The sequence below is a fragment of the Rutilus rutilus genome, assembly GCF_951802725.1.
Source record: "Rutilus rutilus genome assembly, chromosome: 10".
NCBI lineage: Eukaryota > Metazoa > Chordata > Actinopteri > Cypriniformes > Leuciscidae > Rutilus > Rutilus rutilus.
The window spans coordinates 38573864-38601189 of record NC_140215.1 but is presented as its reverse complement, the minus strand read 5'-3'; the positions used below and the strand labels follow the sequence as shown (position 1 = coordinate 38601189).

Here is a 27326-nt window from a genome sequence, read left to right as displayed (position 1 = left end):
GTGATCACCTATGGAAAGTGAGTCTTGGAACCCGCCTCCACTCACTCACTCAGCTCAGAGATCCACCGGTTGACGATCACTCATTGATCTGATTGGTTACAAGGTAGTTTGTGACGTCAGAAACACCAGCGATTTCAAAGCGTGTTTTTGAGACTGTCTTTGGTTCACTGCAGTTTTAATGACAAAATACTCAATGCAATGGTGTCGACTTATGAACTTACACATGGTTTGTCTTAAAGCACATTAAAACCACCACACAGACACATAAACAACATTAAAAGCTGGATTTTCACCACAGGGGGGACTTTAATGTTTCACGTTTTCACCATGAATGAAACTGAGAAATGTAGATCTTCTTTAAAGGGATACTCCACTTTTTTCGGAAATAAGCTCATTTTACATCTCCCCCAGAGTTAAACAGTTGAGTTTTACCGTTTTAGAATCCATTCAGCCGAACTCCGGGTCTGACGGTACCACTTTTAGCATAGCTTAGCACAGATCATCGATTCTGATGAGTCCAGTAGCATTTCTTTCAAAATGACCAAAGAGTTTCAATATTTTTCCTATTTAAAACTTGACTCTTCTGTATTTAAACCGTGTACTAAGATCGACGGAAAATGAAAAGTTGCGATATTCTAAGCCTATATGGCTAGGAACTACTCTCATTCCAGCGTAATAATCAAGGAACTGTGCGGCCGTACCATGAGTGCAGCAGGCGTAATGATATGACGCAGCGCCTGAAAATAGTCCCCAGCTCGGTAACTTCTTCCAACGTGACCGGGACTAAGTTTGTCTAACCTATTAGACCTATTTTCAGGCGCTGCGTCATATCATTACGCCGAATTTTTCGAATTGGAAAGCGCGCATCTAAAAGTTCCTTCCTTCCCAGTGTGTCTGGTATGCGCGTGCGTGCGCTGTCATGACAACAACGAAAAAGTTGACAACAACAACCTAGTCAGCAGTTCAACTGAGGGGTTTGTGTGGCAACAATAGCGTGCTGAAATGCCAAGTAATGTTCGTTTGTCTGCTTGGGGCTCGAGTATATAGAGCGACCAAGGACGGACCGGGATGAGTCTGGGGTTGTTTGTTTTTTTTGTTTTGTTTTTTTTTGCTTAATTTGATAATATTTCAAATTAATAGTATTAAAATAGTATTAGTAATAAAAAAAAAAATCACAAATTTTGGTGCCGCTATAGATGAGTTGCGCCCCTAGCATTTGCCAGTTTGGCCCAGCCCTGCGAAGGTGATTGGGCTCTCAGACGAGATCCCAGTATGTCAGTTCAGTCCGATGTAAGGTCGAGTGTGACTGGCTGAGAGGGAACTGAGGGTTTAAATACACACAGGAATAATTAATGGAACAAAAAACAGGTGCGTAACTCAATCAGAAACCATGGAGACAAACTAGCGACAAGAACTCAGGAAAACAGTGACAGGGAATAAAAAGAAAAAAGAAAACTAAACATAATCCTGACACTAGCACATTTTACATGCAAGTCAAATTCAATTTTAGGTCTATACAAATATGATGATTATATGCGTGCGCAGGCATCAGAATATACCATACATGGTCATACAAATATGCCAATTTTTGCGCATTTCCTTTCCTGCTGTTATTGGGCAGTCAGGTTGTCAATGGCCAGAGAATTTCAGTCCCGTCTCCCAGAATCCTGTACCTCACATGAAACAATCGCAGTAATAACCAAATGACAACAGAGTGGTAAGGTAAGTAATTTGATAGTAAGTAATTTTCACAGACAAGTTTGACTCTCCTCTCTATGCACCACTTGGTGAAATAGCACAAAAATGAAATAGCATAAAACTGCACATTTTCAGTCAGTGTATAATATCAGTCATGCTCCATATAGACTGTTGGTCTGTTATAAAGCACTGTTCACAAATGTAATGATGAAAACTTGGGGGAAATGAAGCAAGTGTGAAGAGTTGTGCGAGACAACAGGAAACCAATATTCAGTGCATTCGTTTCCTCCTTTTTATCTGATGTGTCACAGTCACTTGCGTCAACGAGCATATATTAGGTTTAGGTTCTCTTGCTGAAACCTAGATTAACTTGTACTGAGGAGATGAGAGAGAAAGTGAAAGGATTGATCAGATTAAGGATGGTGGACTCTTGGCACCTGCCGCTGTTGCTGTGTGTCACAGGACTCCTGCAGGGGGGTAAGACTGACTATCATTTCATTATATCATAAAGATTACAAATATCTAGACTGAATTTATAATTTGGTTCCACTTGGACACTTAAATTAATAATTTGATGCAATGCGCTTATTGTATACATGTTTTTACATGGTACTTATGTTTAAATAAATATCTGAATGTAATTACAGCTGTAATTAATATCTATATTTACATCAATAATTACACTGTTGACCCTTATCTTACACCTTAACCCAACCATAAACTTACCCATACTACGAAACCTGTCCTAACCTTACCCGTATTCAACCTCGATAGCAGCACAAGTGTTTTGCAATACCAAATCAACACAATAAGTGTGTGGAATGCAGTGTGGAACGAAAAACATTACCAAACATCCAAGCTGTAATTTTTTTATATAATGAAACGTTGATGGTAACGACTTACAAGTCTAAAAATGACAAAATAATACCATAAAGTTACACAGCTTTATACAATATAAATATATATATTCAAACTTCTGAATCTAAACAATGGCTTTGGGTTTTTTAAGTGTTATTTACTCAAATAAAATCTTAAATCTTATTGTGCACTTCTACATATTCAGTCTTGCTGTGTGAAAAGATGAGAGAGAACTAATGCAGTCACACAAATCTATCATATGGGTTCAATTGACTTATTATATAGTGCATGGATCACTTTTAGGTTAATTTTTGTAATAGTTTTTTATTTTTATTTATTTTTATTTTTGGAGCTTAATATCCAAACATTCACTTTGTTGTATGAAAAAAAAAAATTGTGTGAAAATAAAACATTGAAAGTGAGTCACACATGTTTGGGGAAGTAAATGATGACAAACCATTTTTGGGTAAAGTATTTAAGATATCCCTGTCTAATGCATCTCTCCACACAGATCTGTCCTACGGCCAGCGTCTGGTCCAGATCCAGGACGGTCCTCTGTATAGAGTGCAAGGATACCCCATCTCCATATCCTGTAATGTTACTGGGTTTAAAGGCTCATCTCTGCAGGATTTTGAATTTAAGGTCAAGAAATCAAACATGGATATAAATATCATCAGTACTAAAGAGACAGACTTTGCCTACGCAATGTACTCCAGTAGAGTAAGGGCAAAAGAGATTGAGATTGAGAGGTTGTCAGGATCTTCAGTTCTCTTGAGGATCAAAAATTTGCTGGAAGGGGATGCTGGTGATATCTTCTGTCAAACCCCAAACACAGATGGCAGATATTTCGGAAGTTATGAAGCAGAAACAAAACTTAATGGTAAGATATTTCTTTATCTTGAGTGTTTTGGTGATTAATCAGATGATTTGGCTATTTTGAGATTACTGACATTTCATTGGCAGGTCTATATCTAGAGAGATCAATCTGTTACATTTCCATTCATCCCAAAAGAAGATGATCAGTTATAAGCTGAAGTTGTACATATATTTATTTGAATCACTATTATATCAGACATCAGTTACTCTCTAGATATTGGTATTGGCATTGAAAACACATAATGGTCGACCACTAATGTTTTCAATGCAAAAATCCACAGTGATTGAGGACACCCTGAAGGCGTCGTACTCTGGCTCTTCCTCTCAGAGCTTGTCTGAAGGTGATCCTCTTCAGCTTGAGTGCCAGGTCTCCAGTGAAACTTATCAGCACACCCATCTGTCGGTCAGCTGGTTTCTCCACAGTGAAGCGGATGAGAACCCCCGACCAATCATCACTCTGGACAAAGATCTGACTGTAAAGCCAGGAGCTGGATTTGAGGATCGCTACCGCAGAGGTCTTATCAGCATGGATAAGGTGGAGGACACAACCTTCAGACTGAAGATGGTGCAAGTGCAGCAGTCAGACCAGGGGAAAATCTACTGCAAAGCCATTGAGTGGATCCAAGACCCAGACCGTTCCTGGACAGAGATTGCCCACAAAACCAGCACACCATGTAACGTGGAGGTCAAACAAATTGGTAAGATCTATATTTTGTAATTTAAACCAGAGTTTCTCAACTGGTTTTGCTTCAGGACCCAGACTTTACACCTAGTGACCCAAAAGAATTTAGAGTACAAAAGTAACAGAAAATGCCCTTCAAATGTTGTTTTACAACATTTATCTACACATTTTTCTAAATGTCTCTTAAATTTCAGTCATTTAATGCTCTCTGCTGTCAATAGTTTACAGTACAATTACTCCTGCTTTTTCCTGTGTTTCATAAGTGGCTGAGGCAGGTTCGTTCAGTGTCAATATGAAGGCCTCAAAGGAGGCCCTACAGGTGGGAGATGCCCTGGACATCCACTGCAGTGTGAAGGCACAGAGTCTTCCTGGTCATTTATTTTCGGTGACCTGGCTGAAGGACCAGAAGAACGTGGCTCAGATTGGATCTTCTGGGACGCTCACAGTGTTTGACAGTTATGAAGAGAGAGAGAATGCAGCGGAGATGAGAGCAGTGAAAAGCAGTCGCACGGACTACTTGCTGACCATCCGTTCGGCTAGGGCTGAAGACCAGGGCCAATACCAGTGTGAAGTATGGCAGGAAGACATAAATGATGATGGCACCTTCAGAAAAATACAAAAACAACTGTCCAGTCCAGAGACTGTGAACATCACCGCCAAAGGTAAATAATGCTACAGTGATTCTCCTCTACAGTCAAGTGGACTTTATTGTGTTGCAATTCTGTGTTGTGTGTTCTGGTCATTTCCACTGTCAAGAACATCCTAGACATCCACCGTGTAATGAGACATATAATTATTATTTATAACAAATATATAAATACACAGATAAAAGTAAATAATTCAATTATATGTTATTGCATCACAAGACACTGACATTGCCTGTTTATTTGCCTGTCTGGTCAGAGAGTGATCTGACGCTGGTCATGGTGACGGAGGATGCTGTGACGGAGGGAGATACTCTACAGGTCACCTGCTCGGTGTCCAGATCCAACGGTCCTTTATCAGTGTCATGGCAACACAAGAAAGACTCAGGGGATTCCTTCAGTGATGTCATCAGTCTGACCCATGAGGGAGTGATGAAAGATATTGGGACAAAGTATCAGAGCAGACATGTTCAAACACTCCATTCTCCAGCTGGAAACTTTACCCTGGAGATCGGTGCATCTGCAGCATCTGACAGTGGCGAATACAGGTGCAGTGTGTCTGAGTGGACCGTACAGAGCAATGGAGAGATGACGAAAGCCAACACACAGTCTCAGCAAAAAGCCATTTCGGTTAAATCTGTTGGTAAGTCTGTTATATAATCACACATTATTCTCAGGATCAGAGAAACTGTCTAGATATGCTGACATGAATTCTTTGTCATTACTTATATTTCTACTGCATGTTACTGATACCAGAGTATGAGTAATCACTGCAGACATTTCTTTTCAGAATCTCTAATGCAGGCGACTTTGAAAAGTCGTACAACAAATGTGCATATCAATTCTTCAGTAGAATTACTATGTATAGTCAAAGGGCCTAAAGTGTCTCTGGCTGTACGCTGGATGTTTCGGCCCCCCAATTCTACTGTACAAACGAATATTTTATCCATACGCCACACTGGAGAAATCGACTGGGGAGCAGATCAGAGAAGCTATCAGCTGTCCATTCAGACTCAGACACAGCCGCCAGCCACACATTTTTTGCTCATTGTGCCACAAGCCAGCAAGCAACACGAAGGACAGTACCAGTGCCAAGTTGATGCCTATCAAAAGTATGTACAGAAAGCCATGGAGAACTCCAACCCGCTGGCGGTGACTGTACAAAAACCTGGTAAATACAGCCGTTTTTTATGTTGTTGTTTTTTTTCATAATTGTATTAAGAAGGTACATTCTACATCAAACATTTGAACATACATTAGTCGTTATACTCTCATATCTTTTGATCTTAAGGCCTATGCTGAAATGCTTAAAATTAGTTTTATAGACAAATATAAGTTGTTTAGTCTGATGTTACATTAGGTGTCATTAACAACATGTTACTTTGTACTTATATTTAAAGTATCTGCACATAATTGCACAAGAAATCACACTGTTGAACTTAAAACAACCATTACACTGCTTTTAAACCTACCCTTCTTCTAACCCTACCAATATCCCAACCTGGTCACACATTATTTTATAATTACACAAATATGTATTTGGTAATGTTAATTGACAGTATTTTCTTACTATTAATTTAGGGGAGGGTTAGATTCAGGGATAGTTGTGTAGGGATACATGTGTAGACATGTAAAGTCTACACCGAACAGGCAGATGAAACCACTATGGTTCAGTGGTCAGGAAGGCGGTGAAGCAGCACACTGTGGAGTGCATAGGACAAGCTGGAGTACTGAAGAACACCTGGCCATTCACTGCAACCAAAGAAATTACCAGCCGTAAAGCTTGTCGTACCACTGGACTTCAGTGGCTTCAGCGGCCAAGAGGGTGGGGTTGCTCCAACGCAACAGCTTCCTCTTAAACTCTAGACGGGATTAACTTAGCAAGGGTAGATGGAGTAATGTAATTTTACCACAGGACATCTGTAATATTAATGGCCAATTCGCACAGGATAAGATATCTCAGTAAAACTAGCAGAAGTGGGAGGAGTAACTCGATTTGCGCATCGCCGTCACTCCTGTCGTCATGTGTGTATTACGCTGCTTCCTGATATCACGTGCGCAAACACATATAACCTATATTTATAAAACATTTATGCCCGGTCGATCTTTATGCCCACAGACTTGTCCCAGCGTCTAGAATGCAACTGAATGCTTTTCAAGCGTCTCCATACTTGAAAAACTGCGTAAAACTACTTTTAAACAGGAAATGACGAAATATTTATGTACATATTTACAGCGGGTCTATTCACACGGGATTAGTATTACCTGAGGTAATTTTTCCGGACCTTTTTACTGAAGGTAAAAGTTGCTGTAATCTTTACTGACATTGTCCGTAATGATTACTTAGATGGCACATTCAGACGGGACTAAAATCACAGAGAAGCTCTTGTAATTATTGCTTTACTCCACCTCTCCATGTTAAACTAGTCCTGTTCTGAATTCAAAGAGGCCAACCATCTTTAAGATTAAGGGCAGGAAAGCACACTGTGGCAAGTACAGAGGCATCTCACTTCTGTCAATCTCTGGAAAGATCATTGCAAGAATTCTAAATAGGCTAATTGACTCCATCTCAGAGAAGTCCTTGTCAGAGGCTCAGTGAGGATTCAGACATGGCTGTAGCACCATTTACATGGTCTTCACAGTCAGGCAAAATGCATCAAGCAGCATAAGCATTTCTATGCTTTTTTTATCGACCTTACAAAGGCTTTTGACCCCGTAAATAGAGAAGCCCTGTGGACCATTCTTGTAAAGTTTGGATGCCCCAGAAATTTTACAAACTTGATCTGCCTCTTGCACCACAGGAAGATTGGCTTGTCCTCCCCAATGGAGATGCTTCACTTTCATTTGACATTTCATATGGGGTGTGGCAAGGATGTGTGCTTGCTCCCAACCTTTTCAACCTGTTCATACCTGCTTCCTGGCACATTCTCTATAAGGACTGGAGAAAAGAGTGTACCTGTGATATAGATGGCTCCCTTTTTGAGCTCTGTAGATTGAATACCAAATCGATCGAACGGCTGATACTGATCCTGTTTGCTGATGACTGTGTCCTTATGGCACACTCGGTGTTGGATCTCCAAGTCATTATGAACAGAAGTTGCACATATCTTTGGCCTCACCATCAGTCTTAGTAAGACTGAGGTCTTATTTTAACTTGCTACTGGCTCTAGAGCCCCTCCACCTATAGTGACCATAGAAGTAACAAAGCATCATCTCTTCTGATGACTCGCTAGACAAGGAGATTTCTTCATGCATCAGAAAAGCCAGCCAATCCCTCAGTCGTGTGCATCCAAGAGTACAGACCCACAAGAACAAGCTGGCAACCAGCTTGATCAAATCAGGGTATACAGGTTGTTCATGCTCACTAATCTTTTCTATGGCTGTGAAACCCAGACACTGTACTGAAAGTACCTGAAACAGCTTGAAAAATTCCATCAGAGGTCTCTATGATCAATCATCAAATGGCAGGACAGAGTTTTGGACAGAGCCGGCCAGGTCAGTGTTGAGGCCATGATCATATTTGTTGGACAGGCCATGTTATACACATGGAAGTTCCCGTATCCCATGTCAGATCCTCTACACTACAGAGTGCTGACTTAAGACCACAGGAGTCAAGGTTGCCCAAAAAGCATTACAAGGACTGTATCAAAGAATGTCTTAAGTACTTTGATTTCCCTGTGGCAGAACTTGAATTCAGAGCCGAGGACAGAACAGCTGGCAATGAGCTATAAACCAATTCAGTAGAATTCGTTGCAGTGCAGCTTTCCCTGCATAATTTGGCACTGTAACCCAATATGTTTTCCCTCAATAATTGTTTGCCTTATCATAGTTAATCACATAGTTTAGGTTTGAATGCCATCTGCTCTGTTGTGACCAAAAGAGCGTGGAAGATATATATATACACTGCTCAAAAAAATTAAAGGAACACTTTGAAAACACATCAGATCTCAATGGGGAAAAATATCATGCTGGATATCTATACTAATATGGACTGGGTAATGTGTTATGAACGAAAGGATGCCACATCGTTTGATGGAAATGAAAATAATCAACCTACAGAGGATTGAATTCAAAGACACCCCGGAAATCTAAGTGAAAAAATGATGCAGCAGGCTTGTCAATTTTGCTGAAATTTCATTGCAGCAACTCAAAATGGTTCTCAGTAGTTTGTATGGCCCCCACGTGCTTGTATGCATGCCTGACAACGTCGGGACATGCTCCTACTGAGACGACGGATGGTGTCCTGGAGTATTTCCTCCCAGATCTGGACCAGCGCATCACTGAGCTCCTGGACAGTCTGAGGTGCAACCAGGTGATGTCGGATGGACCGAAACACAATGTCCCAGAGGTGTTCTATTGGATTTAGGTCAGGTGAGCGTGGTGGCCCTTCAATGGTATCATTCCTTCATCCTCCAGGAACTGCCTGCATGCTCTCGCCACATGAGGCCGGGCATTGTTGTGCACCAGGAGGAACCCAGGACCCACTGCATCAGCATAGGGTCTGACAATGGATCCAAGGATTTCATCCCGATACCTAATGGCAGTCAGGGTGCCATTGTCTAGCCTGCAGAGGTCTGTGCGTCCCTCCATGGATATGCCTCCCCAGACCATCACTGACCCACCACCAAACCGGTCATGCTGAACGATGTTACAGGCAGCATAACATTCTCCACGGCTTCTCCAGACCCTTTCCTGTCTGTCACGTGCTCAGGGTGAACCTGCTCTCATTTGTGAAAACCACAGGGCACCAGTGGCGGACCTGCCAATTCTGGTGTTCAATGGGAAATGCCAATCGAGCTCCCTGGTGCTGGGCAGTGAGCACAGGGCCCACTAGAGGACGTCGGGCCCTCACGCCACCCTCATGAAGTCTGTTTCTGATTGTTTGGTCAGAGACATTCACACCAGTGGCCTGCTGGAGGTCATTTTGTAGGGTTCTGGCAGTGCTCATCATGTTCCTCCTCGCACAAAGGAGCAGATACCGGTCCTGCTGATGGGTTAAGGACCTTCTACGGCCCTGTCCAGCTCTTCTAGAGTAGCTGTCTGTCTTCCTGGAATCTCCTCCATGCTCTTGAGACTGTGCTGGGAGACACAGCAAACCTTCTGGCAATGGCACGTATTGATGAGCCATCCTGAAGGAGCTGGACTGCCTGTGCAACCTCTGTAGGGTCCAGGTATCGCCTCATGCTACCAGTAGTGACACTGACCCTAGCCAAATGCAAAACTGGTGAAAAACAGTCTGAAAAGATGAGTAGGGAAAAAATGTCAGTGGCCTCCACCTGTAAAACCATTCCTGTTTTGGGGGTTGTCTCACTGTTGCCCATCTAGTGGACCTGCTGTTAATTTCATTAACACTAAAGCAGTTGAAACTGATTACCAACCCCCTCTGTTACTTAACTGACCAGATCAATATCCCAGGAGTTTAACTGACTTGATGCTATTCTCTGATTAAAAAGTGTTCCCTTTATTTTTTTGAGCAGTGTATATATATATATATAGTTTTTCTGACCCAAGATGTGCACATCCAGAATAGGTCTTATCAGTCAAACAAGTTCCAAACAGAGAAAGACTGCACAAAAAGTGATATCATCGTAATCAATAGTTATTACTATATATATCATCACTGTTATCAATATAGTAAATGCATTTAACATTTAAATTAACGTGTTACCCCTAATAGCAACAAATTAATCTGGCCAAAGTTTTGCATAACAACATGTATGCTCACAATAAATACATTATGTAATGTGTGCATAGTAGTTAAATACTTCTAATATAAAGAGGGGCTGATTTGTTTAACATTTTTGGTTATAACAAAATTCCCATAATTCATAGTTTTAAATAGGGGTCATATGATGCTTTTTTAATGTTTACCTTTAGTGTGTAATGTATCTGTGCATGTATAAGATCTCATACTCATAGATAAAGCTCATAGTCTCCTACAAATGAATTTATTCTAAAACTACTCCAGACTGTCAGGGTTATGTTCTGTTGTGTGTTGGTTCTGTTTATCCCTGTGCCTATCATTTGACCCAGTTTCCCAGTGTGTCTGATTAATGATTCCATTCCTAATTCACAAGTTCCCTCGTTTAGTTCTGGTATAATTACTCCTTGTTTTGTTCAGCTCTTTGTCCTATCTCATCAGAATTAGAGGTTGTTTCCTGTGTGTGGCTTTCATTGTTGGATTAATGACTATTTCCTGGTATTCTCCTTCGTCGTGCACTTTCTTGCAACAGCCACCCGTGACAGAAGATAGGACCATAACAGTATTTTTGCAGCTCTGACATTCTGACATTAGCCTGCTATACTTGTAGCACAGGGTCACACCAGGGTTTTTTTTTTGGAGTTGGCATGCCAAACTCATTATCCAGAGCGCTCGATTTGCATGTTTTTCATCGCAAGCCTCAGTAAGCTGTCCAAGGCATGCCTACCAGGAAGCGGTTCTTGTTACAACTTTGCCACATTCGTGTAGTGGGTGCTGGTGAACATCCCGTGGAGGATGACACCAGACCCCAAAGCAGAGCCCAGTCAGCCTTCATCCAGCCTGATGGAGCTACAGCATAACTTCACTGCAGACATGGAGTAAAAGCCTGCTGTGGACAACGAGCCTGTACATCAAGCTGAGCCACACCTTGCCCTGGAGTCTGAGCCCATGGACATGTCTGATCAGGTGCGCGAGATTGCTACAATGCCTTTGGGTCTTCCATCACCCAGCTCTGCCTTAGAGTAAGGATTCCCCTTCTCTGCCTCCAGCCACAGAGCCCCGGACTCCACCCTGGTCTTCCGACCCATCGGCTTCGCCTTGGCTCAATGCTTCCTTAGCTCCACTATGGTCCTTCATCCCACCAGTTTCACCGGGTCCCTCATCCCCCGTCTCCGCCCTGGTCAGGCGTCACCCTGGTTCTACCACTGGATTCCTGTCTTCTGGCTGTGCTTCCACCCTCCATGCCTTTGGCTCCACTGGGCTCCGGCTCCACCATTGCTCTTGGTCACTCAGATTCCACCGCAATCTTCTGGGTCTATGCCTCTGCCTCAATTCCGAGACCGAGCTCCAAAGCTCCACCTTGGCCTTCCAGACTTGTGGTGTCACCCTGTCTCTTTGCAGCAGATTGCATCCCTGGTTCCTGCTCCCAGGGGGAGCCAGGAGCAGGAGCAGCCATGCAGGGACCCAGGCCACAGCCAGCATGGTGGTCCAAGGTGGAGTCATAGGAGGAAGGAGCCATGATGGCCTCCTTCCCTCCACTCCCCCATGGAATGTTTCACCTGCCCCTGACCTTTTTTGTCCCTCTCTTCTTCCACATCCTCCTCCAGAGCCCCCGACCTCCCTTTTCAGTTGGACCTTGTACAGCGCGAGGACTCGCCTTTCCGGAGAGTGGCATACTGTCAGGGTTATCTACTGTTCTGTGTTTTTGTTCTGTTTTCCTTGTGCATGTCATTTAACCCAGTTTCCCAGTGGGTCTGATTAATGATTCCGTTCACCTGTTCTGTTAATTAACTCGTTAGTTCCCTCGTTTAGTTCTGATATAGGTACTTCCTGTTTTATTCAGTTCTTTGTCCGATCTTGTCAGTATTTAGAAGTTGTTTCCTGTGTTTCTTTCATTGTTGGATTAAAGACTATTTCCTGGTATTCTCCTTCGTCAGAAGGAGCAGCCACCCGTGACACGGACATGCCTAAAACTTCTACAAACATCTATGTCACAAAGTGAAATATTAGCATAATGCCCAGCCAAAGGCATACATAAAGAAGATGACGATTTAGTGAATTGTGGTGTTGTCACCATGTCTTGAAGATGCTGTTTTTCCATGCGAAAGCAAAACCCTGTTCCTTGGCCTACTGAAATTGGATGAAATTACGAATTAGTTGTTAAGATTTATTTGTAACGCTGTTCCTGACCAGTAAAAAGTTAGCTTGTGTGCAGTGCATTTTATAGACGACAGCTTCCTGAACCTGGGACTATATTAGAAATACATATTTTGTAAAATGTTTTAAACTGTATTTTATGTTGTCACTTCAGGACATAAAGCTTTTACAATGAGAAGACAAATTAAAACCGAGAGATACCAATTGAAAAGGAGAACTGGAAACTTAACCATGGCTCAGACAGAACAAACACATGTGACCACATATGCCAACATTGTGTGTGTTTGTGTTTCAAGCATGTAAATTAAATTACAGAACATTTGTACATGTCCTTTCACAGAGCTGCAAAATATCCACTGCTTTTATAAAGCATTTAGATAACTGTAGATTCAGCAATTTACTGAATATTTCTGTCTCTCTCTCTCCTCACTTTGTAATGTTTACCAACAGTCAGCAAGATGAGCCTGTCCAGACTCAAGTCTCGCCTGGAAACCACTGTCAACACTGATGCTAAGATTGAATGCTCAGTCCTGACGACAACCACAGATACTTCTCGTTTCACGATTGCATGGATGATTGGGTCCCAGATGCTCTTAACTATGGACCTAGATGCTGTTGTCAAGTTTGGCCCCGCAGCTGGACTAGAGATGGACCAGAGAATCCGCATGGAAGTAAGACAGAAACAGACCTTCCAGCTGACTCTCCATCAGGTCAGAACATCTGACAGTGGACAGTATCGCTGTGAGGTGGAAGAGTGGCTTCAGGATCCTCTTGGTGACTGGTATTCCCTAAAGAAAATGTCTGATTCCACAGAGCTTGTTGTCAAAGAGAAAGGTGAAGAAAACACACACACACACACACTTCATTGCAATGGTCTTTTCACTGAACTGCAATATTTTTCACACAAATACGTTTTTAATGATTAAAAAAACTCTTCTTTACTTGGGTCAAATAAAAGTCTAGTTTAAAATGTCCAATATTTTAATATTTTAACAAAACTACTTTCCTAACTTTTTCTAAGAAATAATACAATATACTCAATTTTTTTTAATGAGACCTTTTTATTCTCGTGATATAATGAGATTCAGGCAAGCCGATCTAATGAGAAAGCATAACTATTTAACAATGTAGCGATTTCATATGAACGAGTTGTTGTACAATGTAAGTTGTAAATAAATGTCCCCTTTTTTTAGAAAAAAGTAAGCATGAAGGTTCACCTCTAACCCCATCCCTAATCATAATCATCGGTGGGACATAAGTATTTTGTATGAAAATGTACGCATGAAACCAAAGAATTCATCCGAATTAGCCACCAATTCACTAAAATATTAAATAGTTACAAATTGCCATGAAAGTGCTTTGGATTAAGTTGTTTCCACATTTTTAACTTTATGCCACCAAAAATATCAAAATGACTTTTAATTCAGAAATTAAAACATCAAGAGATTTATTCAAATTATTGCATGTATGTATTTATATAAATTATGTATTTTTGAATAAATTAAGACTTTCAAAAAAAAATACCTCATATCATAACCCACTTACGGATGTTGCACTTTTCTTTTATGTTTCAGCCAGTGATTTCAGAATGAATAAAGCTAACTCTCAGCTGAAGGTTAAAGAGGGAGAGCAGCTGGTGTTGAATTGCTCAGTGGAGGGTACTGGGTCTGATTCCACACTTCACTATTCCCTTTCCTGGTTGTATAACCGAGATCAGTCCTCCAGTGTGACACTTCTGACCTATAGTTATGATGGCCGTCTGATATTCAACAGCTATGAGTTTGAGGGACGACTCCTCTTCTCCAGGCCAGCAGTGGGTGTCTTTCACTTGGCTATACATAGAGCCATCCAGGAAGACAGGGGGCGCTACTACTGTCAAGTTGATCAGTACCAGCTGGACTGTAAAGGGCAATGGTCATTTAAGGCAAGCGACAATTCAGGTTACACAAATGTCAGTGTTCAGCTTATAGGTGAGTGTTCTATATTTTTGTAATTTAGAGTTCTGAAATCATACAAATTTTTGGTTTAGAAGATCATTTATGTTGATTTTTCTTTTCTTAAATTAAATCAGAGAACAAACTGCATGTGCCCAAGGAGGACAAAAGCCTCAACATCACCAATCTGCAAGAGGGGGTCACCGTTGACTGCATCATTGACTCACGGTCCAGTGATGTATCTGTGTTTGAGGTGACTTGGTCCAGGGGTCAGAGAAACGAACGACCCATCATCATCTTCAATGCCAGCCGTGACGGAACCTTACAAAGTTCAATCGTTGATAAAGATCTGGTGTTTAGACGCCCAAGTGCCATGCACTATAAGCTGACTGTGCCAAACATCAACCCCACTGATACTGGCATTTACTACTGTCAGGTTGCTGAATGGATTCAGACATCTGCGAACAAGTGGAGAAAGATTGGTGAGGACAAGTCTGGAGAGCTATCCGTCCATGTGGACACTGGGGAGAGCAAAAAGACAGACAGCTTTACCATGGACAGGACTGAAAAGCATCTTTACATCAAAGAAGGAGAGCAGTTTGAGCTTGAATGCTCTTTGGATGTAGAAAAAGAGGATCCTACACGTCACTACACTCTCACATGGGTGTTTAATAGCCTGGAATCTACTAGCGGGATACCTTTATTGTCATACTCTTATAATGGTCGTCTACAGTACTTTGCAGAAAACAAGGACAGGTTACGCTTCTCTAGACCTTCTTCTAGTACTTTCAATCTGGTTGTATTAAACTCAGATACAGCTGATAGTGGAAGCTACCAGTGCAGAGTTGAGCAGCACAAGCTCGATTGTGAGGGCAAGTGGGAACTCACGGCACAAGCCCAATCAGGCTCAACTAACGTCACGGTTCACAGTACTGGTAATACATCCATTTACACCTCATCCAGTTTTCGTCAACTAGTCGTCTTATTAATAACTTACGAAACCCTGTCATATAGCTTATGGCTACCAACATATGACCGTCTTTAATGGTGTCACTGTATTCTGTTTCATTCTTGTTTGATCTGTGATGTTGTGTTTGATTTAAACAGAAAGTAAACTGCGTGTTAAGAAGGAGAACCGAATGCTCAACATCACCAATGATCAGACTGGGTTCACCGTTGACTGTGTCATTGAGTCACAGTCCAGTGATAAGTCTACCTTTGAGGTCACCTGGTTCAAGGTTAATGAGGACGGACCAGTCACTATATTCACTGCCAGGCGTGATGGCACCTTACACAGTCCAATCGGTGATAAACCTCTGGTGTTTGAACGACCACTTGCCACACACTACAAACTGACTGTGCTGCAGATCCACCCCACTGATGGGGGTCAATACTACTGTCAGGTCGAGGAGTATCTTCCAACTGCTGACAACTGGAGGAAATTGGTTTTAGATAAATCTGGAGAGCTCTCTGTCCATGTCCACACTGAAGGTAACTATCTACAAACTAATACAAAAGATACTTTAAAGGTGCTTTAAGAGTAAGAGTTTCAGAGTGAAGTGTGGCACTGTGTTAATTTACACATGTACAGCTTATAATACAGTGTTTGTTTTACTACTACAATACTATTGTGTTATTTTGTCATGGAAGTCTCAGCAGCAGTCGAAGCAATATAACACATTTTCATAGGGGATCAAATGTCACTGCACAGTTTAAATTGCAATATTTGACTAAATAATCTCAATGTATTTTTTGGCCCTGGTTCCACCACTGGATTCCTGATAAAATCGATTCAGCCTTATTATTTTAAAATTAAAACAATAAAAATGTAACGCTTACTAAAAAACATGACATATGTTATCTGTTTACTTGTTTATGTGTCCATTAACTGTCATTAGAGAACCTTGAACATGTGAATGTGTCTGTAAATTATTAATATTAAATTAAAATCTCAGGGGGTAGTCCAAGTAAATATTTTATGTCTAAGGGGTTCGTCTGACAAAAAAAAAAAAAGTTTGGGAACCCCTACTGTAAGTGATTTGAGCCATTTTTGATAATTTCCACTAGACTTTAGTCACTAAATTACTCTGTCAACATCCCTTCAACTACACTAAGTAGAAGATGTTAATGGATCAGCATCCTTCTTGTTGACCCCTGTGACACAGACACTCTCAATATCTTATAAACCTGGAGAGAGCTATTCATTCCCATTCATCACAATGCCAGTCTCTTAGTGGCCGCAAGATCCCCCGGAAGTACACACACACATTATGGGCACACGTATGTATTTCAGTCATAAATGACTAATCACTCTAGAGCTGCAGGAAATGACATCATGACAACATTAACCCTAACCTTATTTTAAAAATCTCTTTTAGCACATTCAGCCATAAATCTAATGTATACACAAAACAACAAATATTTAGCTTTTCTAAAAAAAAGAACAATCTAACATTTGATTTGTTTTCTCAGGTGATCCTGAAAAACGGACAGACCCGTTAGGAGCAGCGCTGGGAATCACTATTCCTCTGATCTGTTTACTTGTATTGGTTATAATACTGTTGTTGAGAAGAGAGCACAAGAGGAACTGTGAGCTGAAGAAAAAGAAAGCCTGTCTGTGGGCTGAAAACAACCCTCTTACCCCTGTGCCGGAGGTCCCTTCTCCTGAAGCGGATCATTCCTGATCCCAACCTTGATTATTAATCACACGGGCCTGTGACACACACAACGTACTGTTACTGAGGGGTATCTATTTTAAATCATATACAAGTTTATTTACTCGTTCATTTCATGCTAATGCTAACCAGACTGCCTCATTTGTATTATATGATTAATGTTACTCTAAATAAGTTCAATAGGCAAGATAAATAGAATATACATACATGATATTCAAGCAGTTGTTCTCAGCTGGTGTTTCAAGACCCTGATTTTACATTTCACATCAAGTGTCGGCCACCCAGACAGCAACATAGTGTCGGCCCAGATCCGGCCCACATCCGGTACATGTGGTCTCAACGCGTACCAAACAGACCCGTGGCTAAAACAGAATCAAAATAATGCTCAAGTAAATAAGAATGTCCTTAAACTGCGCATCGAAATGTATTCTTTGTTATAATAATTTATTACTGGTAATGTGGTATGACCATGATGGATGTAACAGGCTTGTCTTTATATTTGAGTGTTTTATTTTTTCTAAATGTTTTGTAAAAAAAAAATCGAAATGTAATTGTTCGTTGAATTAGATTTCAGATGTATTCTCTTTGCAGCTATTAATTCACTGCAAATATTACATAGTGGGCACAAACCATAGTTAATCTCCTTTAAACCCATATTGTATGCAGTGTAAGTTCTGTTGTATTTTTCCTTGCTTAATTTTGCTCATGGTTTATGAGGATGAACATGTCATTCAGCCAATAGTTAGACATCAACGTCAAAATATACAAAAAGGTAATAACAGCCCTGTCAGAACGGACCTATGACACATTTTCCATGTAATTGCATAATTTGCGACTGTATTGCACAGTATTTAGTGTTCGTATTGGAATTGTGCATTGCAAACACATGTATTGATTGTTACCGTTATGATGATGCTATATTTTCAATTAAAGTCAATAGCTTTTACTCTCCATTCCTCTCTTTATAGTTGCTTCACTTGAGCAACATAGCAACAGCCACTGTGGTTACTGAGTCAGATCATGACACGTACTACTCTGACATTTCCATGGTAGACGGGAAGTCGAGATGCTCTGAGGAGATCTGTTTGACAATCACAATGGTGTGTGGTTGTGGTTTTTGTTGCTTATGTTAGGCCGATCTCACGAAGGCACAAAGGAAATGCTTTCTTTGCAAAAAAGAATTGCATGACTGAAACCACTAAAAGACATTTGGTTTAGGAAGAAAGTCTACTAAAATGGTTATATGGAAACATTGTATTAGGGGAAAGTCATGTTATGGTTTATTATACATGTGTTTAAATGTGTGTTTTTATAATCCATCTTTAAATGATTTTCTAATAGGTACTGTACACAGTGGTGGAAAGAGTACTCGTTACTTCACACCACTGACTGTACATGATTAGGACTGCCATTCTTCACATCTTCACTTTCTTCTTCCTCTCTCTACACTGCAAATGTAACATTTTACCATTATAGCACCAACATAGCATTTATTTGATCACATATACAGTTAAAACAGTAATATTGTAAACTAAAGCTTAATTCAACCGTCCACAAATATACAATTAAAGACTTATCGACAATTCTAAGAAACACACACACAGTACGAAGCTATTTCTAATGAAGAGGGCCATACAGGGACTAAATGTAGAGGTGTAAGCTACTTATATTTTCCCAAGAAGAGAAAAAAATCATCTCCAAAGATTTTTTTTGTGGAATAAAATATTTAAAGGAACACTCCGACTTTTTGGGACTTTAGCTTATTCACAGTATCCCCCAGAGTTAGATAAGTCCATACATACCTTTTTCATTTCTGTGCGTTCTGTATGTGTTATTTGACGCACCCACCGCTAGCCTAGCTTAGCACAAAGACTGGATGTAAATGGATAATGGTAGCATACTAATCCCAATAAGTGACAAAATAATGCAAACATTTTCCTATTTACATGTTGTGATCTGTATAGTCACAGCGTGTACAAATAACAAGGCTATATGAGACAGAGACCATTTTTAATCGAATAAATACTGGGAACTATATTCTCACTAGGCGTAGGAGCACAGCTAAGTTACTTGGGCGGAGTGATTAGCGCAGCACACGAGACGCCCTGTTGATGGTTCCGTAAACAAAACAAACGTGACTAACTAGCGAACGTGACTCGTGATCATGGCTGACTTTGAGGAATTGTCAGAGGAATTTTACTGTGTATCAAACCAAGATCCAGAACCATATAGTTTTGAGCCTGAATGCACAGACGAGGAGTTACAAACTTTGGAAGCTGTAAGACAAGATGCCGAACAGATTGATGTCGAAGGGAGAATCAGAACGAACACGGACTGGTGGTGTAAATGTGGACCATGCCAACCTATGCCGACAGAAACCGAGTGCCTTTGTTGTAATGAATGGGACCGGGTATTGCCATCAATGTCAAGGCTTGATGACAATCAAAATATTTGCGTCACTACCACGGAAGATTTCTCTGCCCAAATACACCCGGCAGTTGTCGTTTTTTTTTCCCCATTGTGACAAGATCAACTGGAAGAAACGCCCCATGCCGAGTGAACCTAATGGTCAGCTGTCCACCAAGTAAGTGATTTTGTTATAATGATCATTCATAGTTCAATGAAATTGTAGTATAGCCATTGCATACAGTGTGTCAATACACAAAATATGCACACGTCAACTGACATAGCACATTTGAAATAGCCTTTCATGATCACCTGTTTACTTGCAGCTTAGCTATTCATACAAAGTTTTCTGTGCTTTCCAAAGTTTGTAACTCCTCGTCTGTGTATTCAGGCTCAAAACTATATCTGGATCTTGGTTTTATACACAGTAAAATTCCTCTGACAATTCCTCAAAGTCAGCCATGATCACGAGTCACGTTCGCTACTAGCTAGTTAGTCACGTTTGTTTTGTTTACGGAACCATCAACAGGGCGTCTCGTGTGCTGCGCTAATCACTCCGCCCAAGTAACGTTAGCTGTGCTCCTACGCCTAGTGAGAATATAGTTCCCAGTATTTATACGATTAAAAATGGTCTCTGTCTCATATAGCCTTGTTATTTGTACACGCTGTGACTATACAGATCACAACATGTAAATAGGAAAATGTTTGCATTATTTTGTCAATTATTGGGATTAGTATGCTACCATTATCCATTTACATCCAGTCTTTATGCTAAGCTAGGCTAGCGGTGGCACACAGAAATGAAAAAGGTATGTATGGACTTATCTAACTCTGGGGGATACTGTGAATAAGCTAAAGTCCCAAAAAGTCGGAGTGTTCTTTTAAAGTCATATTTTATATGTTATATATGGTATATCACCTTCACTTGCTACCCAGAAAAGTTCCTATATCTAAATGGCCTCAAATGCTGTAAAAGGAAACAACTTTTCATGTCATTCACACAGCATTGTATCTGCAGGTTATTTGCAGTTCTAACCACACACACACACACACTCACTCACACACACACACACACACACACACACACACTCACACGCACACGCACACGCACACGCACGCACGCACGCACGCACGCACGCACGCACACACACACACACACACACACACACACACACACACACACACAATGTAAAAGGATAAAGGATACATTTATAGGTCAAATAAAGTCACCTCTATTTATATGGCTCTTTTTAAAAAACAGATTGTTTAATAGCAGCTTTACAGACATAACAGGAAAATAACGCACCAGAGTTTGTTTCTGCTGTACAGCAGATCTAGAGGAAAATATTGCCACAGTCCAGCTTAAGTGAGTTCAGTGATGGTTCATTTCTGTTGTAAAAAAGCTCTGGGGAAAACAGTGACGTCATCGTCCAGGTATGGGTCAGCGTCGCCCTCTGCTGGTGAAAAGTGGCGGTATGGGTCAGCGTCGCCCTCTACTGGTGAAAAGTGGCTTTCATTCAGACAACCAATGATTTCATGCTGTGCTGAGCATCACATGTGCACTATAATCTACAGCAAGTTATGAGTAATTAGGTTTTAATTTGTTGACTTGACATATAAAATTATATTTAATCAAATAATCAATTAAAAGAACAACTTAGTCATCTGAAATGATGCATAGATCTGAACTATGAGTCTCTTGTCCACTCTCTCTCTCTCTAAGACTGTTGCTGCAGGTCTTTTTCATAATTAATGTGAATGAAGAATAAATAAAAAAATATCAATGCAATTTAGTTTTATTATTATCATCAGAAAATTTCTTATTTTCTATATTTTTCCCCACACTTTCACAATACAGATTGTTTCAAATCAGCTTTACAGAAAATGCACGTTTCCAGCCATCAGGCCTGGATGAACAAGTAATTCAATCTCTAAATTTGCTTTAATCTCTTTGAGCCACAATGAGCGGTCAGAGGCGACCTTGTCAAGAGAAAAACTCATATAAAAACTGTATAACAATTTAGTTTACTTTAGAAAGTACAAATCATGTTAAATTAGACAAAGTTATGCGATCTTTCGCAATATTATTAAGGCAGTAAATACAGCTTGTGATATTCAGGCCTACTGTTCAAGTGTTGTGACCTAAAGATTTCAGAGAATAAAGGCCGTCGTTAAATATAAAAAAAAGGTTAGCCTGGGAGTAAGGTGTCTAATTTTTTTGGTCTAAATTTTTGTGAAACAGTCTATCTTGCATTAGACTAGTCTATGAGCAAATTTTAGACTAGTCTATCACTATAGACCGGTCTAAAATAGCTTTGTGGCCCCAGGTGTCACAAAATAAAGCCCTGTTCACACCACCACTTCATTTTCAACAGCAGCAAGCTGCCGATTTCTGGCAACATCAACCGTTAGAGAGACTCTGAGCTCTTTAACTTCATGCAAACCAAGAGCGGCTTTCAGAAGCGACAACCAAGACAATTATAACGGGGTGTTTCTCGGACTAAAGGCTGCTTGTATCGGCTGCCACGTCCTTAATTTCGTGTCCTTCATTCGGCTGATTTTGAAGGATGCATCAAGTGTATCCTTCGTGTCCTTCAATCACCCACAATCCTTTGCACACATTCACAGTCACAAAAAAGAACTGACGGGAAAAACGAGTCGACACTTAGGTTATCTGAGTTCCTTATGAAATGTGAGACAAAAATAATGGTTTTGGAGATGAAGGCATACATGTTTTCTTTTGTTTTGGTGTAAATGAATCACTGGACACTAAACTGTCAATAACATACAGACACTTGTCATTCACTGCATTAATAAAAAAAGCCAGTTAGTTTAAAGGTTTTAAAATACAAAGTATTTTTCCAATTTGTAATAATATTTTCATGCTGTGAGCGTGGGGCAGGAACATGTGTGACGCAGCCTGCACACTTACTAGGCCGTCTCCGTCTAACTTCAGCCCTGTATCCCAATGTCCATCTATCCTAAACAGTCTGTGGGATTAGAATAAGTGTTTCCCTATTAAGCATAGTATGTTGAAAAGAGTATGTCAGACATCCCTGGTGGTCGACTATTTTGCAGTGCGGATCCGTGCTCACTATAACAGCTAATATTACCCACAACCCATTGCACTTTGGAGGAGGATCCAGTTCAGAACTACAAACACGAGTAAAAAGTGCTCAGAAAACTACAAACATGGTGGATGTGCAAAACCGACGGTTAAGTACAGAGGTTTAGAAAAAGGGGTTTGAGTGATTAATAATCAACATTTAACCTGATAAAAAAATATTTATTTAATTTTATAAGTGTTATATTTCATTTGCAACAACAATGTGAGCTTTTATAAAGATCTTTTTGTCCATTAAATTTTAAGTGCATCATTTTGCAAAAATATGAGCAGCGTTCTCCGCATGAAAGGTCCACAGCTGGCAGATCAACGTGCTACTTCTTTTCTCTCCAGTACAGTAGGACATTAAATTAAATCAAATGTGGAGGTTGTTAATTGTGACAAGATGATTGACAGGCCAGTTTACAGTGACAGGATACAAGTAATTATGTTACAGATCTTCCGTTAAAGAAGCAATTTTATGACATGATAGTTTGTCCCAAAACTTGTCTACTCTTGAGCTCCACATTTAAAATCATGTACTTTTTCTTCACAAAAAGAGTACATACTTCTAGGGCGTAGTATAATTAGGTGAATTGGGATGCAGCACAGCCTACACGCCTCCAGAGGACTGGACTAGGAAGTACACAACACTAGGATGCAGTCTTCTGTTTGAGAAACACCCTATGAATGCGCTAGGTGCTAGGCATGCTAATTTAATAGTTTTTGTTAGGAAAATGGCACATTTCTAGACGAATCAGAAAGAAGAGGAGTTAGTGGGCGGAGCTTTGTGTTGTGGGTGTGGCCAAAGACACCAACCACAACGCAAGATTTTACCTAAATACAACAATAACATGAATGTGTCTAATAAACTTATTTAAGAATTATGCTAACGTGGTTACTCTTACTTTTGTGTAGTATTTTGTGAAATCTTTCACAAATCAGAATAGTAAAGTTAAGGACTCAAGAAAGGGTTAACTGATCAAAAATGTTTCATGAAATATTTCACAAATCACAAAAAGTCTATTTGAGCCTAGTATGACCTGACTAGATGACCATTTCTAAACTTATAAGCTGATTTATCTAATGGCTTGAACCATTGTTCATTGACAGCCTGTTTGTCATTATTTCACAAGAAAAAGAAGACAGATCAGTGAGAAAAATGTGATTGTGAAAGTTTTCACTTCAGGGTTTTATTTTTTATTTACACGTTTATTGGAAATAGACATTAAACATGAAGAACGTCTTTTTTTTTTCACATTCCTGACTAGCGGACTCAATAGGGGTTTATAGACAAGTGTTTTGCTGTGAAAAAAAAAAAATCACAAATTAAGCAGGTTGTCACGGTTTGGTTTTATGTCTGTCATGTGATCCTGCCATGTGTTCTGTGTTGTCATGTTGTCATTGTTTCATTGTTCACATGTGTCCCTTGTCTAGTCATTATTCTTGTGTATTTAAGCCCTCATGTTTTACATGTGTCTTTGTTAAGGATTGTTTCCTCTTACCACTGTTTGGTGAGTTCATGTTTTGAGTTCCACGCCTCGCCTTTGTTTTACGTTTGATAATTTCTTGAATAAAGCTTGGGTTCTCCAAGCTTGCCTCCAGTGGCCGTTTCTCACCGAATACTTGAGCGACTATGAACCCAGCGGTTGCCCTCCTGCATCTACACCAGGGGAACGGTCCCCTGGAGACGTACAGTATGTGGAGGAATTTTGTGGACTGTGCTGCCAGGTACATTTTAACGACATGGCTCTAAAGGACATTTTTTGCTTGGGATTAAGATAACCCTTGCGCTCCGGATTGCCTGAGGGGAAAACTCATTTCTCCCTTGCGCAATATATTGACTATGCCCTTTTGTTGAGTGGCTCAACTTTTACTGTGGATTTTGCGGACGAGAAGCCCCGCAACACCACAGTACCCTCCAAGCCTGAGCCGCTTCACACCATGTCAGCCTCGCCTGTGTCTTCAGACAAGATGGCCGCACACCAACTCTTGGGTTTGAGTGGCTCATGTCCCTTATGGAACCCAGGTACCGGATTACACATGAGAAGTTCTACAGAACAAAGATGCTTGATGAAACATATTCCAGAGTTTTGACAAAAGTCAAGTGTAGTGACGAAAGACAAGGCCCCATTCATGACCTTCACAACTGACTGTTGGTCCTCAACTACAGAGTCCCCGATGAGCCTAACTGGGCATTTTATTTCTGAGGACTGGTCTAGAAAGCAAGTGGTGCTAAATGTTAAGCCCATGACTGGATCACACACGGCCAGTTATATTCAAGAAACCTTCCTCAACATGTTAGGAGATTGGGATATTGCAACAGAACACATTGTTCTTGTCCTAAGAGATGGAGGAGCAAACATTCTTGTCCTAGCTGTCCTAGACATTATTGCCATATTAAAAAGCTGTGCAACTCACTTTGGCCACTCTGTACTGGCCAAACAGAAGCTAAGAACCATTCAAGAGGAGCTGGGTCTCCCGAAGCACAACATCATCCAGGCCGTCCCAACTCGATGGATCTCAACACATGCTCCAAATGTGTGTATGAACAGAGTGAACATGGCCATATCAGCTGCTTATCTGCTACACAGTGGGACATCGTGTGTAACCTTATTGACACACTGGTTCCCATCGAATTATCCACAATGGAGATGAGCAACTCTGAGTCTTCAGCATTATCCCTAGTGAGTCTGCCCTAAAGCTGAGGCTGCAGGCAGCGGGTCCATCATCAGTAGGGATCAAAACTTTGCGAAAGACCATGCTTGACAGCCTGACAAAGCGGTTTTCCAAGGTAGAAGAGACAAATTCTGGTCATAGCAACACTCCTTGATCCCAGCTACAAAGCTCATGCCTCTGCGTCTGAAGAAACACTTGAAAAAGGAAAACTGTGACAAAAAGAGGAAGCTGAAGAGCTTGGCAAGCTCAGAGAACAAAATCCGAGCCCTCCACCAGAAGGACCTGAGCAGGATGAGGTTGTGGAACCAGAGACAAAGCAGCAGAGAATCCATCAGCCCACTTCACTGGACACCCTGTATGCCAGGGTCTTTGGTGCCACAACTGTGTCTCGGGGGATGCACAGCTTTCAGAGTGAGCTTGAGTGCTATTTGTCAAAGCCTGTCATTGAAAGAAGTGACATGCCTCTGCACTGGAGGCAGAAAAAAATAAACAAGATTCAAAACACTTGCACATCTGGCCAAGAAATCCCTGTGCCCCCCACCATCCACTGTGCCTAGTGAAAGGGTGTTCAGTGAAATCATGATTACCATGCACATGACTGGGCACCATGCACACCAACTCTGCTTTCTGTTATTATTTGAGGTTTCTTAACTTTGGATATTAAAACAGAACTAGACATAGAAATGGACCATGTTATAATTGAATCTATTGCAGTTCTTTAACAGAACTAGTTTCACCTGTTTTACAAGTTCAAATTTTGTTGTTTTTTGAAGTGCCTTTATTATTAATTTGTTTTGGATGGAACTGTTTTTATTATTTAGAGTGTCACTTTCTTCACAGTTTCAGTGTGAATGCATGTTCATGGTCCTGTACTATTCTTGCTATAAAGTTTAGCACTGTTTTACTTGGAGTGTTATTTTTGTTTTTTAATCTAGTATCAATTTTAAAAACTATCAGTTGATTAATCGTTACGGGCAAGTTCGGTCAAACCTAGTTATCGGTATCGGTAAAATCCACTATCGGTCGACCTCTATTGTGTATTTACGCCCTCATGTTTGCCATGTGTCTTTGTCAAGTATTGTTTCCTGTTCCCACTGTTTGGTGAGTTCATGTGTTGAGCTTCATGCCACTCCACGCCTTTGTTTTATGTTTGATAATTTCTTGAATAAAGCTTGTGTTCTCCAAGCTTGCCTCCAGTGGACGTTACTTTCGCAGGTCAAGATGACTCTGGTTTCAGTCTTCTAAGTGTCCAGAGTCACTATGAAGAAAACAAACAAAAAAACATAGACTTACACTATGTGCGTGAGTTCACGTAGTGTAACAGCACAGCGCTTCTGGGTTGTATGGAGGAGTGAGACAGCTCTCAGATTTAATCAAAAATATCTTAATTTGTGTTCTGAAGATGAATGAAAGTCTTACGGGGTTGGAACAACATATGGATGAGTAATTACTGACAGAATTTTCATTTTTGGGTGAACTAACCCTTTAAGGTTGAAGCTGAAGGGGCTGATATACCCCTGATATAAAACCATGACTTTATTTGCCAAATATGCAAAAACCCTCTGCAAACATCCCCTGTTTCATTAAAGACAGAATCAATTGAATCTGGAACAACATGAGGGTGAAAACATTACAGAATTTTAATTGGTAACAATTTTTGTCACAGGCTTGTTAATCAAGGCGAGAAAAGGATCTGTTTGCAACAGTCTAAATAAGCACTAGAACACCAGAGCACTGGAGAAACCACAAGAACACCGCAAACCAGTTTAACCAGAGTACAGCAGAGAGACCGAGTCCCAGTTCAGCTCTCCCCATTACCAGCCATACAGCGCCATCTAGTGTTGATATACAGCAACAACATTATTAGTGCATAACAATACACTATACATTTGCAAAAAGGACATCGCTCATCT

At 40.7% G+C, this 27326-nt stretch overlaps 1 protein-coding gene across 1 annotated transcript; it reads left to right on the top strand.

Annotated features, from left to right (window-relative positions):
• The first annotated feature begins 1997 nt into the window (after positions 1-1997).
• Positions 1998-18171, top strand: cd101 (CD101 molecule). The gene is made up of 11 exons (XM_084420772.1): positions 1998-2175; positions 3068-3436; positions 3714-4130; positions 4378-4776; positions 5018-5401; positions 5549-5929; positions 13067-13450; positions 14191-14586; positions 14688-15485; positions 15658-16041; positions 17023-18171. The coding sequence occupies exons 1-11, from the start codon at positions 2082-2084 to the stop codon at positions 17232-17234; spliced, it is 4218 nt and encodes a 1405-aa protein (XP_084276898.1). The 5' UTR covers positions 1998-2081; the 3' UTR covers positions 17235-18171.
• The last annotated feature ends 9155 nt before the right edge of the window (positions 18172-27326 follow it).

Bases quoted from the DNA above. Each gene is read 5' to 3' on its own strand.
- cd101 (XM_084420772.1), top strand. From the start codon at position 2,082: ATGAGAGAGAAAGTGAAAGGATTGATCAGATTAAGGATGGTGGACTCT. The intron at 4,777-5,017 runs GTAAATAATGCT...CTGTCTGGTCAG, and splicing joins TGTGAACATCACCGCCAAAG to AGAGTGATCTGACGCTGGTC. The intron at 13,451-14,190 runs GTGAAGAAAACA...TTTATGTTTCAG, and splicing joins GCTTGTTGTCAAAGAGAAAG to CCAGTGATTTCAGAATGAAT.